Consider the following 18075-nt stretch of genomic DNA (forward strand, 5'->3'; position numbering starts at 1 on the left):
ACCATTGTTGTGGAATTTATGGTTCGATAGGATGGACTGCTTATGAGAAAACATGTTGAAATAACAGATAGCTCATATCGCACTCTTTTCATTAATGCACGTTGATATCAAGAAAAGGCTCGGAAAAGTGGTTTCCCCCTTTTTTTTGGAGATGATTTTTAACGTGTTGTTTTAGACTTCGAGCGCAGCTGAGATTAAATTCGCTTTGCCTCATTCTCTCGCAAACAGCGACTTAATAAGCTATCATAATAAAAGCCAACCGCTTCATTCTCATTGAATAGCAAACATGAGCCCATTATTATTCCTACTCTCCGCTTTTCCATTCTGGCAAAACGGACTGTTGATCACTCTTCTGCGCAAGCACAGTGATTTGTTTCTCCCCTCCTTTTTTTAACCCTCTAGAGTGGGCTTTATTTACCAAACCTATCGCAAAATTAAACCGCTTCTTTTTTCGGTTTCGCTTTGCACCGTGCTTTGTGTTTATGTGCTTCGATTACGCTACCGTTACATACACTCTACCAAACCGCAAGGCTAGCTAGCAAAACGAAACGCGCTCCACGTGCTCGTGGTATTGAAATTGCATCATTCTAGCTCGTGGAACGTTCATGCGGGAGGTTGTCTTACTCGGTGAACTAATCCCTTCCAAACACTGCACGAACGGGGGAGAGCATTGGCGCATCACAACTAGCGATTGTCCGCAGCGACGATCGAGCCCCGGTCATCTTTTTTGGTTCAATTTTATTATGGTTTTTCATTACGGCAAACGCTCACCGCAACCCCCCGGAGAGGTTGCACCGAACCGTGGACTTAGCCATTCGATTTTGCGGTCAGCTGGGTGGAAGGAGGCACGGGATGTGGTCGGTTTATTAGAGGTACGGTTTGTCGATGCCTGCAGGCGAAGCGTAACGAAAGCGTCAACTGACCGTGGACTGTTTGGAGCTGCCGTTGTTCTAGACGTTGCGGAAAAAACATTCCTTCCCCTCTATAGATGGGAGAGAGTGAGAAAGAGAGGTCCCAACGACGCCCCCAACCAGATTGCAGTGCAGAATTTTCCACCCATGCCCACTCAACTGCGCGTATAACAAAAAAAAACAAGACCCTTTCCCATGAACTTGAAAGTGGCTGTTGGCGTGCTACCGTTGCACAAACAGAACCACCACGTCCGTGATTGGCGCACTGGGTGGCAGGCCAGTGAGAAGGAGATCTCTCTTGTGGAAACAGGAAGTGGAAGAAGAATAGCAAAAAGCCTCAACTTGGCCTCGCGGACTTACCTCGGCACGACTTGAAACTAATCGCCGAATAGCTCCATAGGGTCATTGGCGTCTTTAACCTCAGGTAGGCAGATCCATTGAAGTAGGCTTCCTTTTCCGTCTGTATCGCCGTCACGGTCTGTACCGAGCACTGAAGGATCACTGCAAAAGGAGAGTGAAGCAAACAGAACAAAAAAATATGAAACATTAAATTAAAGCGATCTATTTGGCGATGCAATTTATTACGAATTCAGTAGCAATAAATTAACGGAACGGTGTTCTTCATCCCCGGGTTGTTTTTATGGGTGTATTATTGTTAGTGCCTGATTCTTGGATTGAAAATGGTCTAATGGTTAGCTTACTAATGCGAATACCAAAGCCGAACAAATGCCAAAACATTTCGGAGTTGGTTGCATTTATGTGCTGAAATGATTTTTGTAGTAGAAGAAGGTGTCTAGGACGAAGGCGTCGAGTTTTAGACATTTTGCGTGGTCTGTATGACTTGAGTTGTTTCAATTTGAATATAGAGCGACTCTTAATTGACTTTTAGGGTTTGGGCTTAGTATTTGTATTTGCTGGGGAATGTTCTTGATAATCTTGATCTTGGGTTATCAGATGTGACTAGTAGAAATTTTGTGAAACTGCATACAACAATTTATTTCGGGTGACGATGCTAAAAGTATTTGATTGCTTTGAGATAATCGGCTTAATGTAGAACAATTTTTATTAGAAGTATACAGTTCTAATGTAACACAACAATTACGCGTACTCGGTTGTATGAACAAGTCGATGATTGTTGAGGATAGGCAGCAATTTAAATACACTTGTATCCATGGGCGGATTAAGCACTGAGTAAACTAAGCGGCCGCGTGGGGTCCCAAAAAATAGGAACCCATCCCCCGCTCACAAGTAAATTTGATTCTGAATTCTTCTCTAGTTTAGAATTCTTCATACAATTTCTCGCTCGACACTTCAGAAAGGCGTGTGACTGCGTAGGGTCTCCGCTCGTGTCAATCCGCCACTGCTTGTATCTTTATCGCATTTATAATTTAACATGCTTCTACCAATGAGTCAAACTGTTTGGTCATTTGGAAGACCCAGACATACCGTTATGTAGATAGAAGTCATGACATTGCAGAAACAGTTGATTGCTTTAAGAATCTCTGGGTCTTTGGAATCGGAGAGTAACAAAAAGGTGTCGATCTTTTATTTAAAATCCCTTGTCATGGCGACGTTTTCAGCGTTCAGCACTGGGAGGTTGACAACCGAACAAACCTACGAACGGAGACGCAAAACGCGTTCCAAATCACGTTCGGTTGTTAGACACATCAATTTATTTTTCACCCACTTTTACCAGACCACACTCACCACAAACTCACACACACACACAACGTAATCGTCACGTCGATAGATTAATCCATTCAGTGGATCTCATCAAGCCCCGCTAGAAATTCGCATAATTTTCTATCCATCTGTCCCGCCTTACGCCAAGCAAGAGTAGCAGCACTAGCGGGCGATGGAAGATATTGTTCTTTTTTTTGTCACAACCCTGTCGTCATATGCTGATCGCGTGATCTTTCTCCATCATAACGGTGACATGACGCTCCGTCACCACATGCCGCCACTCTGTCACAACATCTATCGTCCCAGCCATCGCCGAGTCTTATGCAAACGCATTGTTTCGTACTTTCTCAGCCATGCTGCTACCCGTGCTGGTGTTCCCGCTTTTCCCAGGCCCCGCACGCCATGCGGTTCGAGACCACCGGTCGTGGAACAGTTTCAAGTTGTTTCCCACCTGCGATGCTGCGTAGCAAAACTGAAGCAGGTGAAGATAATTTCATTAACATGCTGCCCATGAATGTTAATAGCTCGGTAGAGGCGCGTTTTGGGTAGGTGCACCTCAGCTCGGCAGCTGACGGTGGCAGCGTGCAGGGTCCCGTAATACGGAATGTAATTTTCATCACAAATTTACTGCGTGCATGGATTAAAGACAATTTCACCGCCCGGTGGTTGCTATTGCGATCGAAGAAAGTTGTCATGTACGTGAAAGTGAAAACAGGCGTTATATCGACCGGTCATAATGCGGCGAATTTTCCGCCACGGTAAGGCGGCGGAAACTGAGACGAAAAATAATAAGGGGCTAACAAATGACGCCCCGGATAGGGGATCGTGAGAAAAATAGGCGACCAGATAAGCGGTCCAGTGGTTTGGTGGCAGGAGAATGAGAGATGGGTGGGATTAGAGTTTAATTAGCGATCACTTGAGGGATTTCCTTTGGTTCGTTAAGTGAATCAATGTAATGAGCTGAGCTGTCGGTAAGAAGGTGTGATATTCAAATTAAAGCTAGTTTTTTTCGCTGAATTCATAAATAATGGTTTAGAAATGAATGTTTGCTATATAAAAAGACTAAGGAAGTTCATATTCACTGTCATAACGATCGTGTATTTTAAACAATTTAAGATCATGTTTATAATGATTTAAAAGAACGATTCTTAAGGATATTTAGCAAATGCGTTACTCATTTCCGATCGTTCCAAAACAGTTTCGGAACGCGTGTGCCCCAGATTAAGAAATACCAAACGTGACTGTTAATGAAATAGAAAAAAACACACTTCTAACCTTTGAACAATTTGCTATGTTTCGACTTAATGTCAATGTTTGTGAATCGGGTAGAAATGAACCATCGCCTGGTCAGTCGCCTGCACAAACTGGTCGCAAATACGTTCCATCTACACAGTTTCTACGCTGATTCATTGCTGATTCATTCGTTGATGGTACTGTGCAGCAAAAGCTGTGCCGACCGAGCAGTGAGAGGGTGGGTGTAGGTACATGTGATGCCGATCACGCCGAAACCATTTATCTATGCTATGTGGTCTAAGATTAACCGTCGCCCGGCACTGCTAGGGAATGAACTTTACAATGGTGTTGAAGTGAGTAGAACCGTACATTTTGGGGTCAGTGCCGTCACGGTGGTCACGGTTCTGTAAGCTCGGTAGCCAGTCTCGGCAGCGATACGCATTGGTCAACGCGATCGTAGATCTTGAGCTGAAAACGGAATTGTATGAACCAAACTCAGAAACAGCAGACCGTAACCGGCCAGCAAACCTTAAAGACGATGGTAAAATCTTCTTAGAAGGATCAAGGATCACCTTCCGAAGCATTCATAAAAATGTGTTTATAATGCATTTAGGGGAAAAAAGATGCGTTTTGCATTCGTAAGTGACTAATAGTTTAATGAAACTGTTTGCAATTGTATCGCCGGTTCCGATTGGTAGAACAATACCTTGCGCTACCGTTTCCGTTCCTCCGTTGTTTGACTTCTGTTTGGAGGCGTCTTGTGTTTGCAAAGTGGCAAACAAACCAGTCGTACCACTCTGTAAGGTGAAGGCTTTTGTGTTTTGTTTTAATATATGCCGGCGCAGTTTAGTTGGAGTGGGCTATATGGAGGGATTGCAAATCTTTTACCGAACCGCAAAGACAGCAAGAAGGTATTGCCCTGCTGCAGGGTAAACAAACAAAGTGCTTCCGGTAATGAACATTAATTATGCAGTCGCATTGTTTTCAAACCCGAGTGTGTACCGAGCCGTGATTCATCTGGCTGATCATTAATCTTGCCATGGTTAGAAGAGTGAACGCTGAACCTATTTGCTTAATGCGTCATATGAAGATGTTCAAGAAATCAATTAGACAATCAAAAGAAACTTTACATTTATAGGGTTTGTATTAGGCCTGGTTTGTGGAGAATTTTATTTGATTTTATACTAGTCGTAGGTAAACTCTAGTAAACTAAGACTCTAGTAAGGTAAAGATGCTCCGATAAAGATAATAGTTAATTAATGGGTACATGAATTAGATCATGCACCATGCAAAGAGAGATAATCTCTAAGCACATACTTAAGCATTTCGTGCAATATGCTATGCTTACGCTACAACACGTGACACTGTGCAAATGGTGCACATATTCTAGGTTGACGCATTAGCTATGCCCTGTTAAGCATTGCACAAGTTTCTCACATAAAACAGAATGACATCGTTTTACTGCTGCTGCTGTTGATCTCGGCTACCAGTGCTGCTTCCAACTGCTCCAGTCCTCGGTTAAGCTCGTTTGTGCGTGCCAATCGTTCGCGATCGATCGACATTGACCGTGTCGAAGTTCGTATACTGGCGGATGCAACACGTGCATAGTGCAGCCAAGGATGCTTGAACGCCTCCACCGTTTAGTTTACACGAGCCTTGGCTGTAAAACTTTCCAGCAGTACACTAAATAGCCAAAAACATGGTGAAACAGAAAGCGAACGATTAAATTCCACGGCCGGGAGGGTAAAACGAGACTTCATTTCGTAGAAGGTCACGGAATTGATCTTTCGTGGTTTCAAACAACAAAGGAGAACAAATATATCGCAATGAATTGCAAGTGATATGAACATCACAATGCCAGCAACAAATCGGCCGACTATTACATTCCAATTAACTCAGTGCAATCGTTCATCTCTTTGCATATGCACGTTAACACTGCCGAGGGATGTAGTTAATTGGGTGAAAGGTGTAAAAAGCAAACTGAATTAATCCAAAAAGCTATTCTGCAATGATTGTTCTCGATTGTTGTTGTTTTCTCTCCACTCTTTCCATTCGCTAATTTTCGCCACACGGTTTAACGCGAAGGTGAAAGAGGAAATCGGCGAATCGGTTCGGTAAAAATAAGATAATTTGCGCGCCCCAACGCCGCGTGAGTTCGGTGGGTTAATGACCGTGTTTTATTTGTATTCGGCTCTCTCTCTCTCTCTCTCTCTCTCTCTCTCTCTCTCTCTCTCTCTCTCTTTTTCTCTTTTACGCACACTGTTTGCAGCGCTACCTGTTGAGATAAAGTCGGAAAATGGAGCTACTTCTTTCAAGGTGTTTTGCAAGTATAAAAAAAAAACAAAACAAAAAAGAGACCGTTTTTCTATTACCGCCACCGAAAGCGGAGGCGGAGCGATAATGGAAAGCAAAATGGAGATACATCACATTGCAAGAGGTTACGTGAAGGCTTGTTGTTCGGCTGGACAACAACGAAAGTGAAACCATGGTGGGTGAAAATGCTGTGGGTTGCTGCATGGTCGAGGTTGCAGCACAGTGTGACCTTGCGCAAAATGAGTGTAAACCAGATTTTCCTTTCCGATCGCCAAACGCATTAAACGATCCACATTTTAACGAATCAATTTCCTGCGCAAATATTGAAATGGTTTCACTTAAGAGGGGTTTTGTTGATATAGATTCTAAAATGAAAAGGACTTTTCTCTGAAGGTCAGTTTAGCCACCGTATCGTGGTTCATTTTATGCGGTTAGCACCTAGAAGAAGCGAAAAGATACCTTATCTTTTTTGCCGCGTGTAGGGCAGGTTTTTTTATAGTCACAATAGGAAGTTGACAGGAACATCGATTTGTATCTTTATATTTTTCCACCTACGCCACTGATAACGTTCATGTAGAGCGGGTTGATGTTTTTTTGTGTCATTCCACACCGGCTGCTAATCTGTGTTTGCGAGCGTGTTTGGTTATTGCAATCGAGGGGCAAACGACAAACGGATAGCAAATAAAAGAGAGGTTGTAAAACACAACCCTGGAGCGGTACGTGCCGTTTCTGGGTCGCTTATCAGACAGGAGATAATCGATGCCAGTAATTGCTTGTTGCGATTGATTTTGTCCTTTGATTGATTTTTATTGCCGTTTGTTTGTCTAAGTATTTTGTTACATTAGGTCTGGTTTGTTCGGTTGGAACAGTTTTTAGAGTTTTTTTTAATTGTTTCATAGAATCACTATTCATTTGATTTTAAAATACATTCTCCCATGCCCTTCCTTTTTATCGAGGGCGCGGATGTTTTCCAAACCACGAAAGGTGAAATAACTAACCCACGACTTAAACTGCTAATTTATTTCCGCTTGACAGTCACAATGAAGCGTACGACGAGTTAGTTGCCGTTGCAAATCCACTCCCAAAAAAAGAAAAAGCGTTAAACCTTTTGGGCAAAACACAACCCCAACAACCAGATGGGTTGGAGCAGTGCGGCCCGTTGCAGCATAATTACGTGCCCCGTGAACCAAAACAAATGTCGCGCAAAATTCGCCTTCTCGTGTGCGCTGCCGCCACTATTGCGTGATGCGGGAGTGGTGCGTATGAAAGCGAAGGCGAAGGAAAATAAAACGAATCCGAACTGAAGCAAACCACTGAAACCACTTGACAGAAAATCTCGCGATGCGTAACTTTTACATCACCGCTTCCCAGCGGGCCGGCGTGGCTCGGGGTGTAAATAATCGGTGGACAAATGGTTCCTCCGTGGCGTGAACACCAATGTACGAAGGTGATGAGCGGGCTTTCCCTGTGACTACTAAGGTTCAATGTTCGCAGGTTCGTTACAGTGGGTGCTTGTGGTTCTAAGATTCTAATTACGATCGCGTCTAATTACGAAACATGTGCCGACAAACAGCACAATTCAATTCCAACCCATTTCTCCTACAGGCTAATGATGATGATTACAATTACGATTCACTTTATGCACATTCGATCATATGTTACACCCGTTCCCACAAAAAAAGCGTCATGGCAGTGTCCAGGTACGTTTGGAGCCAATTCCGGTAGTTTCGATCGTGAGCAAGCGCAAGATCGTGCACCAAAACAGTAAACCAAATCTAATCTCACGACCAATCGGTGTACGGCAGACGTGATTTGTTGGTCGATTCATGCACGCAATGTCGATGGCGGGGAAATAAATTACCACCCTTTTACCCTGCATGAACTTATTGAAAGCTTTCGATTCGTGCAGAAAATAAACTCAACGCGCACGGTAGAGTAGGCTATTGAATTCTAGACTCGAAACGACGAATTCAAATGATGAAGAAGCCACATTCTTCGGAGCGCTAAAGCGCATTCAACAATGTTGCATTTGGTTTCCTCAGCTTCGCTCGTCCATCGATCACGTTTTGTTCGCATATCCATCGTCGACGCTGTCGTCGTCGTCGTCGTCGTCGTCGGTCGAGGAAGTATCATTAAAAGACGCTAATGGAGTGGCTGCACTTTGTCGGTTGTTCCTAATGATGGCGCAGTTAAGGCTCCGCAGTGTAATGATGCAGGAAGAAGCATAAACAGACGCTGGAATGTATGTGGAATGGCGTGTACTGGTAAGTATGTTGCATCTTGGAGTAACTGTGAGCAGTTTGGGGCAGTTCGGTAAACAAATGATCGTTTCCTTTCTTTTTCAGAGTCGTGCGGTGTGTTTTATGTATTGTTTTTTCGGCATTAAAACAGTCACTTAGAGAGAAGTGTTGTTTTGCATTGTCTGATGTATGTTTTGGAAGGAATGAAAAATAAATAAGCAGGAGAAATCATGAAAGGCATTGCTCAGATGAAGTTATTCAGTGTTTCGATCGAGATTGAATCATTATTGTGTAAGGTAGCTTAATTTGGAAGTTGAATATAAATTTACGTCAGAAAGCGTTCTGTGTTATCTGTTCTATGGGCCTCCACAATTTGCTTATTGAATTATTGGTTATGGATGGAGGTTATTCGAAAATTGATGATTAAAATACAAAAGATAAGTGACAAAACAAAATACAACTTCCTCAAAAAATAATAATAACAGTTTTGAAAGCCTTGTATATTGTATATACTGAAAAATATGAATTCTGAAAACTTTAAAATTTAGTTTTACAACAAGATTTTGGATAGATTTATTTTACAATGGTGTTCAATTTACTATTACTTAACACTGCATGCAGTATTCAACAAGCAATAAAAAGTATAAATAATCCTCAATTTTTGGGAACTAAATAAGGAAAACCTTTTTGCAGATGTAGCGAAAGGAAAACCTCGATCACATGCACCAAACGCACGGTGCAAAAAAGAGACCGAAACATGCACAAAATAGAGTCTCGGGTAAATCACAAAACCGAAGCGATCCCAAGCCCCACAGCCCCGCTAACAGATCAATCACGTGTATTATTATGGTTGAGGGCTCCCCAAACGCCGTCTGGCCGAACGCAATACCTACCATACAGATCGTTCATACACAAAAAGCAGCCGGTCGTAATAGTTATGTAAGTATTGAAAAAAGAAGTAAAAAAAGAAACGAACCATGCACTGAACGGCCATAGTTTAACGTGAACGCTTTAGGTGGAATGCTTCCGCGGCATTTTTCACCAAAATTCACCATCCCCCTCCAATTTTTCAGTGGCTCTAGTAAAGCTGTCACGGTGTGTCACTCAGCTGCACGCGGGGAACAGATGAATGGCGGTCGATCAGATTACGAATGGGTTTTGTGGGTGGGTTGAGGAGGTTTTTTTTTATATATTTAGACCGCTTCAAAATTTAATTTCGTGCACGTGCAAGCATCGCTTGATAGGGAAAATAATTATTATTTCAAAGAAATCGCTCAGCAAAACTGATACATTATCAATCATATCGTTCCATTCATCGCACGGTGCATGCCGCAATCAAAACTCACTTTAGCTCACTCACCTGCAAGATCATTAAGTATTAAACGAAGTGGTTTTGCTACGATTCCCCGTCCATTGCGCCACTCTGTGTGTGCTTGGGTCATTTGGTCTTATCGAAGAAATCGCGGCTTGTATCGCGGAGTGTTTGGAGTGTGCCGCGTATAAGTGGCAAAATGCCGACATTAGGCAACTCCTGCTAGCCGCAGCATACGCAGCAAACAAATCACCATTCTCACCATCCAGCAACATCATTAGCATACGGTGTGGTTGGTGCGGTGGTTAACGAAATTCGATCTAAATACTCTGGTAGCTCTGGTACTGTTATTATTTCGTTTGCATGTCGCATAGGGCGTGAGAGATAAAGGTTGGCGACAAATCTTGGGGCGCACACTTTGAGCTCCTTTTGGGCTTTGCTTGGGTGCAAATGAGTTCTTTTTTTTACTTTCATAACCATCCCCCAGTAATAGCGTAAGACGGTAATTAGCACACGGCCTTTGGTGAAGGTGCTAAAAACAGAATAAAAGTATGTAGGTAGAAAACATTGAGGACAAATATGAGGTCATAAGGCGAACGGTGGTCACGTGACTCAGTCGACCAGCGTCGGTTGAAGGCAAAAGAAGCACTAGGCAGATTATGCGTTGTGCCCTACCAACAGTCGCATTTGATGTACTTTATTACATCCATTTTGTGGTAGTACGTAGTGGGTAGAGCGTTTTTTCACTTCCCGGTCCAACTCCACAACACACACTACCTCGAACCGATTGCAGCTTGAACTTCAACCACATCCACCCAAGGTGATATTCGACTCGGCAGGGTCGAAGTGCGATAAAATCGATACTACTTTAAGTGCTTTAAGTGGTCAGTTTCTTCAGCAAAAGGAACCTACGTGCCTGTACGCTTGGGAAAAATATGAGTAAAACACGATGTTCTGTACCACATTATCCACTTAAAGTAGTAGCAGTAGCTCGATGCACACACACACCGTGCCCAACCGATGTGTGTGGGTGTTAAAAATGCAACGCTCAGGTGAGGACACCGGATCGGTGACAATGTTGGGTTTGGTTCGATGCCACTGGTGCGTAGCAATTGGTGCCACTTCCCGTCAACCGTTTTCAAATGTTCAAAGGGCCCCCTTTTTCAATTCAAGCGAACCACCTGATGAGATAGGCGAAAGAAAGGTTGTATATGGAAGCGGTATGGAAAAAAATCTGGGTTTGGCACGGTAAAAAGGTGCATTTGCCGAGTACAAAAGGTTGTGTGAGTGAGGGAGTGAATAATGCACTAATTGTTGCATTGTTGGCACATGGGCTGGAACAGGTTTGATTTACAACCTGATTTACAGCAGGTAGGTAAGATGGCCTCATATTCATATAGACAACTTTATGATAGGGTGTTTTAAATGCTACATTTTTGGAGAATAAAATGATAGTTGTGAAACCATTACAATTATTTTAGACAATGTTTTAAAACAAGTGGTCTTACAATAAAAAACTACGTGTAAAAATCTCTAAAAGTTATTAACATGTCCGTACAAAAATGTGAATAAAATTCTTTTAAATTCATTTCAACATAGAATAGCATAGAACAGCTACAAGGTGAACTCTTATATAAAGCTTGCAGCACATTGAGCAGTTTGTTTACTTTTATTTTAAAACATTCATTTAAACACGTTGCTTGTTTTGGCTACCTCGTTTTCTACCAAGTAAAACCTTGCATAAAACCACCCTTTCAATTACCTTACCCTGCTCCGTTCCCTTAGCGACAGTACTGCAACTCGTCGTAAAACATAAACAAATAATTGTGTAAACCCCAACAACGGGACCGGCTGCAAACCTTACCGCCCAGCAATATGAAGAAAAACAATTGCAGGCAACGCTACAAGTTTGTTTCACTACCGTTACCTCGCATAGGGCGAAAGTCATTCATCGGTGTATGTGCAATTAGTCTGTTTATTTGAATTTGGTTGCCAGTGCAGCGAGCAGTGCGTACGGTTGGTGGAATGGTTTGAATTGGTTTGAGCGACATCAAACACACGAAGCTATGAAAGTGGCGGCAACCATGGCAACGCAAACAGGCAGTCAACATAACCAACAATTTGCGGTTGCTGCACCCGCAACAGTAACTAGATGAATCATTACCATATTTGTTTCCCAAAAAGTGCGCTATTCTACCAGCGTGAGCGTTCCGTAAAACGACAGTCGCATATGAGGAGTTCGAGGTCGGCATGTCGATTAACCCGATTTGGCATGCAAATGAACGGTACATGCGATTCGCGCGAAGGTGTGAAAAATTGAAACCGTGTGTACAAAAATGGCTTAATTAGTGGGTGGTTTCGGTAGCTTGCTGGTGTTGTTTTTCTTCCACCGCATGGAACTTATCGCGTGTGGGTGTGGGAGATTGTAAAACAATGGTTGAGCCATTCGGTGTACGGTGTTGCGAGTTTAGCTACGTGGGGAAGCTCGTAGTCGAATTCATGCGTGAAGATATTTGTTTTTAAACGAATTATGTTGCTTATAAACACTGCTTACTGTAAACGATTTAGTGATTTTTTTTTCATTTCAATGACATTTTTGCATAACAGGGAGAATATAGTGGAGCAATCAAAAATAAAACTGTTTGCTTGTAACAATTAACAAAATTTCCAAGTAATGACCAAACGAAGATCCATTAAACCGCAACATCCTTTCGTTAATCGAAACCGGCCCTTTTTCAATGTCTTGATGCTATTCATGACGTAAAACATCTCCCACACACATGATCCTCCGTGCATTCCCGTCTTATATGCCTTCAGCTTAAATGAAAAGCAGAGCAAAGGGGGGAAAAAAGGTCACGCCTGCCAGACGATCTCTGATCGATTTTCGGTGCGCAAGAATGTGCCTTCGATTGCTCGCTTGTATACACCACCGATTCCGTCCCTTGCGCCCTATTCCACGGGACACCCATGAAACGTGAAACCCCGAAATAGCCCCGTCAAAAAAACCAGCACCAGAAACAGGTTTGGTTGTTTGCTTGGTGCTATCGGTTTAAGGGACGCCACCGGCCTGTTCTGGACGCTCTGCACACAGCCGAAGTGAGCTTGCCCCAGATCAAGATGTTCGATGCCCCTTTTCGAGTGGAACCACGGAATTGACGTCGCGTCATTGCGGTCACCGGCACAGCCGCCACAAGGAAGGAAGGAGTCGACGCTGGCTGTGTACACTTTCAAACCATCCGGTTTACGAGGGAGCGGCTGTGAAGGCTTCGCTTTCAAGCCGTAAGTTCTTCCGCTGGGCCCGCTGTAAGTGGTGGTCTTTTGGCGGTGGCCTCATTTCTCTGCGCCGTCCGGCAACGGGTGACCGAAGCTGAGTGCTTTCAACCTTGGGGCCAACGGGTTGCGATGGCTTTTAGTTCTTCTGCGTCTTTCGGTGGACCGCACTGAGCTGGCATTCGAATGACGACCGAACGGACGAACGAACGATCGACCGTGCTGTTACGCTGAGGTGTGAAAGAAAGCATATATGCGCGAGAGATTACGCCATGTTGCGAAAGTTTGTCAGGTTCGTTGGGGAGGGAAGCAGCGTAATGCTGCTTGCAAAGAAGTTTTGAAAGAAGCTCAATAGAGAAACGTTTTCCATGGTGGCAGGCTGGAACGGACCTGGGTTGAGGTCTATTTTTACTTCTCGAACATTAATCTCTCCAAAGAATGTGAGGCGAAAACATTTCACGCGGCAGGATAGCAACAGCGCAAGCTGGGCGTTTTATGTCAGATTTTTGTCGCTCAAAAAGCAAGGCAGTGAGCATTCAAAGGTGGCATGTTTTGTTGAGGGAATAAATAACAAATCCCATGAAATGTTGCACATTCCTTCGGGGAATTTATGCCTCAAGCAAACGGCAAGACAAAGCGAATCGTTTGCATTGTGCTAATTGCATTACGCTAAATGGCATCGGTTTCCGTGCAGCATTCGCTGCCGTGCCGGAACGTGTATCGATCGCAAATGGGCGGCACTCACGGAGGAAGGGACGGTAATTTATCGATCTGTCAAAGTGACCTCCTCAGTGACGTATGCTGCCTCCGTGTAACGTGAGTCTCATCGCTCAAGTACGCGCGTGTTTTTCTTACGTGCACGGGGAAGTTGTTTCTTCACTAGCCTCTAATCCCGTTGCTCGTAAGGTCAGTACTTTCAACTATCAAGGACGCGACTGTATCACGCAAAAAGGGTAAAAATAGAAAGGCTTTAATGCACCATGTCTAATCGATTGGATTAAGAACGAGGTGTAAATTGTGCAAAAATAAGCACTAGCTATAGAATGAAGCGAAAATGCACACTTAATAACATTTTAATAGCTTAATCTACAGGAATAATTGAGAGCATTTTTGAAACGGATGATCGTTAAAATGTCGTTTCAGTGGGGGAAATGATTTTTCCCCCCACTGGAATACTACCTTCTGGCCGATAACAAGCAGTAATTTCCTAGTCAAACCATCAACACATTAACAGTTCCCACAGAACCTTCCTTCCCAGCAAACGCACCGAACAGGAAGAGGCAAAGATTCTGAATGTCAGCAGAACGTCTATTTGTTTGTTACCTGCCTCATCAACAGCACGGGATGTCTTGTTGTTTGAAATTAGAATTTTACGACACCATGCTGGTTGTGATCTGCTCGCAATAGCTTCATTCTTTCCCGGATTTGCTATCCATCCCGTCCAAACTCGAAGGGAACCGAGCGCTGTTAGCCCAAGTGTACACCATCGCTTCCCAAACTACGATCCACCATAAAACCGTGTGCAATTAGCTACGAGGCGAAAGGGAAGGACAGTCGGAGTTTTCCCTTAAAATTGGTACGATCACGCCGAACCGATCCGAGAAACCCAAAATTTACGCTGCTCCGCAGGGTCAGTGAAAGGTAGGGCCGCCAAACGAAAGACTTCAACCGTACGAAAAAGACGAACCCCTGAAAGTATGTTTGTGTGCAAGTGTATGTGTGTGTGGTGTCTTTTCACGGCGATCTTTCTCTCTGCTCGCTTTTGTTTGGTTCGTTCTTTCCCTTATCGTTTGTGTAGTACGCTTGCTAAGGTTGTGGTCTGGGGTCGTTTCTTCGCTTCACGTCGAAGACGATGCGATCATTTGTACGCCGTGTTTCGCCGAGTGGTTCTTGCGCTGGTTGATGATGATTTCTGGTTTTTGCTGATTCCCGCTGTGTTCTTTAACCGTCATCATCACCATCACGAAACCCACCCCTATACAGTGACTTGAGCGAGAGCGGGAACGGAAATGGGTATACCCATTGCAAACAGTGTGTGTGTTCAAAGTCCCACGCACACACACACACACAGCCAGACACTTGGAAACACAAATACAGGTTGGCACTTTCTTAAGAAGCGTTTCTCTGAGGGTCCCCGTTCTTACATGCTGCCTAGGGGTCGATCGCTGGGAATTGGAATGTGTTTGTACCGATCTTCTCATCCGCACGGAGCGATGCTTTTATGCTTGTCTGGCGTTGTGTGCGAACAGGTAGCACACAGAGGTAGTGTGAGCGTGTGCGTTAGAGGTTTAGGCGGCGGTTTAGGCACCTGGCTCCTGGCTGTTCGTCCCATCAACCGGGCGTCTTTCGTGCTTTGAATTTGTAACCGAAAGGCGCTGATCGTTAGTGGGAGATAAAATGTTTGTAAAATGAAATATTCCCCCGTTTGACGCACAAGAAAAGGCTTTAAATGTAATCGTTCCATGGTGTGCATAGGTACGCAGGCGGGAACGCATTCTAACCAGCTCCAATTAAAGATGGAAGCGTATACCTAATTATAAAATCAAACTTAAAAATGCAAAACTCAACGATACGTGACACCGTGGAAGAGATAGCAAAGATCGTAACGATGAACGTGGAGCGTCGTGACTGTCGCTGGGGCGGTGGGTACCGATGGCATTAAAGCCACCCCATCAGCGGCTGTCGCTGTGGTAGTAATGGCGCTGACGGTGTTAAAATTCCAACGCATGACTCATGCACAGGGCACGGTACCTATAGCACACGCGGGCTAGACGACGGTGACGCTCACATTGCAACACACACCTCCCACTACCCACCCGCCCAAACCAGCTCGAAGGTGGCGCGGTGTTTGTGTTTTTGTCCGCGCTATCCCTAAGTGGTGCTCGCATCTACGATTTTTTTTTAAATTGAGAGTAGAACTGAAACTGGTTGAAGAGAAATGCAAATAGGCCTTGCACCCTGGTGTTCGAATGAAGGTGTGATTTATTATCATGTTGGAGCTTTCCAACAACAAACTATCTTTACACGAAGCTGCTGCCAAAGGGGTGAGAAAAGCTAGCCAGCAACAGAAAAGCTCAAACACTTACCAATAACAAACACCCCAAGGGTGGTGACCGGAGCCAGCACCAAACTGCGGATCCTCATCTTGCGCTGGGGGGTTCGTAGCTTGCGTCTAGATTTCTTTCCTTCCCTTTTCGAACGGCGTATGCACCGCCACTGCACTTTCTCGACTCGTGCGCCGACTATCTCGTGAACACACACACACACCTGCCTGTTAGATTTTCTCCCAATATATATATTTTTTTGCTTTACATCCGCCGCACCACACTATCACTATCTCTTGCAGGCTCTTCTTCGCATTCACATTCACAATTTTCCGCCGGCACAATACAAGTGCAAAGCAAAACAACGCAGGGTGGAGGAGATAACGCAACAAAAAAAAAACTGCAGACACACACACACAACCACACATACACGCACAGAGCACCGTTTCACTACCGTTTGATGACGCGATTGGGGCGTTTGAAGCTACCCTCGCCGTTGATGCTGCTCGTTGTCGCTTTTCTTCTCGCCAGAGCACGATCGCATGCTCGATGTTTCCTTTCTACTCGCTCGTAGCAATTCCGGGAAAAGGGGCGGGAAGCGGGGGAAGTAAAATTTCACCCGTGTTGCTAAATCTCGCCAAAAACCCGCCCAACAGCAAGGAAATGGGGTAAGCAGCTTCGATTAATGATTTCCTTTTTTAAATGCAAAATTTGTCATCTTCTCTCGTAGAACACTTTTCTGCCCTTCTAAACACATATCCACTTACACACACATAGCCACAGACGCACGTAACACACAAACGCAAAGAACTGGGGAGACAAGCAAGTCCCCCTGTGCGGATCTATAGCGCTAGCAAATTCGTTTTATCTCAACGCGCATAAAGATGGGGGGCGTAAACACTGATCACGCATTTTACCGCACGCTCTTATGCTCTCAGGGACAGACACAACAATTACACATTAAACGCAGCAAGATTCGATTTCAAAACATTAAACGTCCCTCTAGAGGTAAGCGCCACATTTCACAAACTGGCCACTTTGCACACGTGTTCGCGTTGTGTGCAGCTGTGACGGTAAAACAAATGTGGGGGAGAGTTGGGCTGCCACCGATTTTCCCGAGCCACGCTGACCGGTCGCTTTATATTTAAAAGAAAAGGGCCACTGGTCCGGACCGCCGTCAGTGTGGGACCCGTCCGTACGCGACCAAACTTCGAACTCAACTGGCGGCCGTCGTTCGCGTACGCATCGCGGTTTGCGGAAAGCCCGTGCCTACACAACGACACGAGACACGCTTTGGCGTTTGAACACCATGACAACCGGACGGCGAGACACACGGGAGAAACGACGCACGGCGTGACGGCACACGGCTAATGGATCCCACCGGTGTGTTGGTGTGTTAGCTGCTGGTTGGCTCTCACGCACCCTTGTGGGATTGTGCTGTTTGCGCCGCTGCTACGAAACCTCACACGCAGGTTGAATTCTACCCGTTTTGGGGGATCGGTGGTTGACGAATGGGAAGTTTTAGCACAAATCACAACGCACAACGAATGATACAGAATGAAACACACAATGACACGACGGGCAGCCCCGTTACACGCACAGTGAACGGCGCTACACACTGCAAGGGACTACACGGGGCCAAACAAATGAGCCCTTGCTAATGCAGCCACCGTGTGCTGCTAGAAACTGCAGGTATGTGTAGGCGCAGCATGATAGTGTTGGTGTGGACAGGTGAAAATCAACAGTAGAGGCTGCCGTTTGGAATCGGTTAATAATTTTCTATGAGCAAATACTTAAATTTTATAATACTGTAAGTTGCTGCTTTTAAGAATTTTAAACTAAGATAAACGTATTACGTGCTGTTTACAAAAAATAAATAAAGTAGACTATACCGATGCATCGGGTCCCATTTTATCAAGATAAATTTTTGAGCTAAGCTTTTACAGTGCGGTACACTCTAAAGGCGCCGGGTAATTAGTCACTGGCATAAAATTAAAGTTTTTTTAAATGTTTCTTTTGCTTTTGAGTACAGTTTAGTATTGAATTAGCAAAAAGGTAACGATTGAGTA

The 18075-nt window shown here is 44.4% G+C and overlaps 1 protein-coding gene across 2 annotated transcripts in view; it reads right to left on the reverse strand.

The window, feature by feature from the left end:
* LOC120949483 (protein crumbs) overlaps nt 1-17687 on the reverse strand; it is a 31509-nt gene extending 13822 nt beyond the window's left edge. Inside the window, exons 1-2 of one of the 2 annotated variants that reach the window (XM_040366806.2) lie at nt 16049-17687; nt 1272-1412 (exon numbers count right to left, since the gene is read on the reverse strand). In XM_040366806.2, coding sequence (XP_040222740.1) covers nt 1272-1412; nt 16049-16106 — 199 coding nt within the window. In that variant the 5' untranslated portion in view covers nt 16107-17687. The remainder of the gene's footprint in view (nt 1-1271; nt 1413-16048) is intronic. The other variant, XM_040366807.2, reaches the window with a different exon arrangement.
* Nucleotides 17688-18075: the final 388 nt, after the last annotated feature.

Source organism: Anopheles coluzzii, chromosome 2, assembly GCF_943734685.1.
Source record: "Anopheles coluzzii chromosome 2, AcolN3, whole genome shotgun sequence".
In the NCBI taxonomy this organism is placed as follows: Eukaryota; Metazoa; Arthropoda; class Insecta; order Diptera; family Culicidae; genus Anopheles; species Anopheles coluzzii.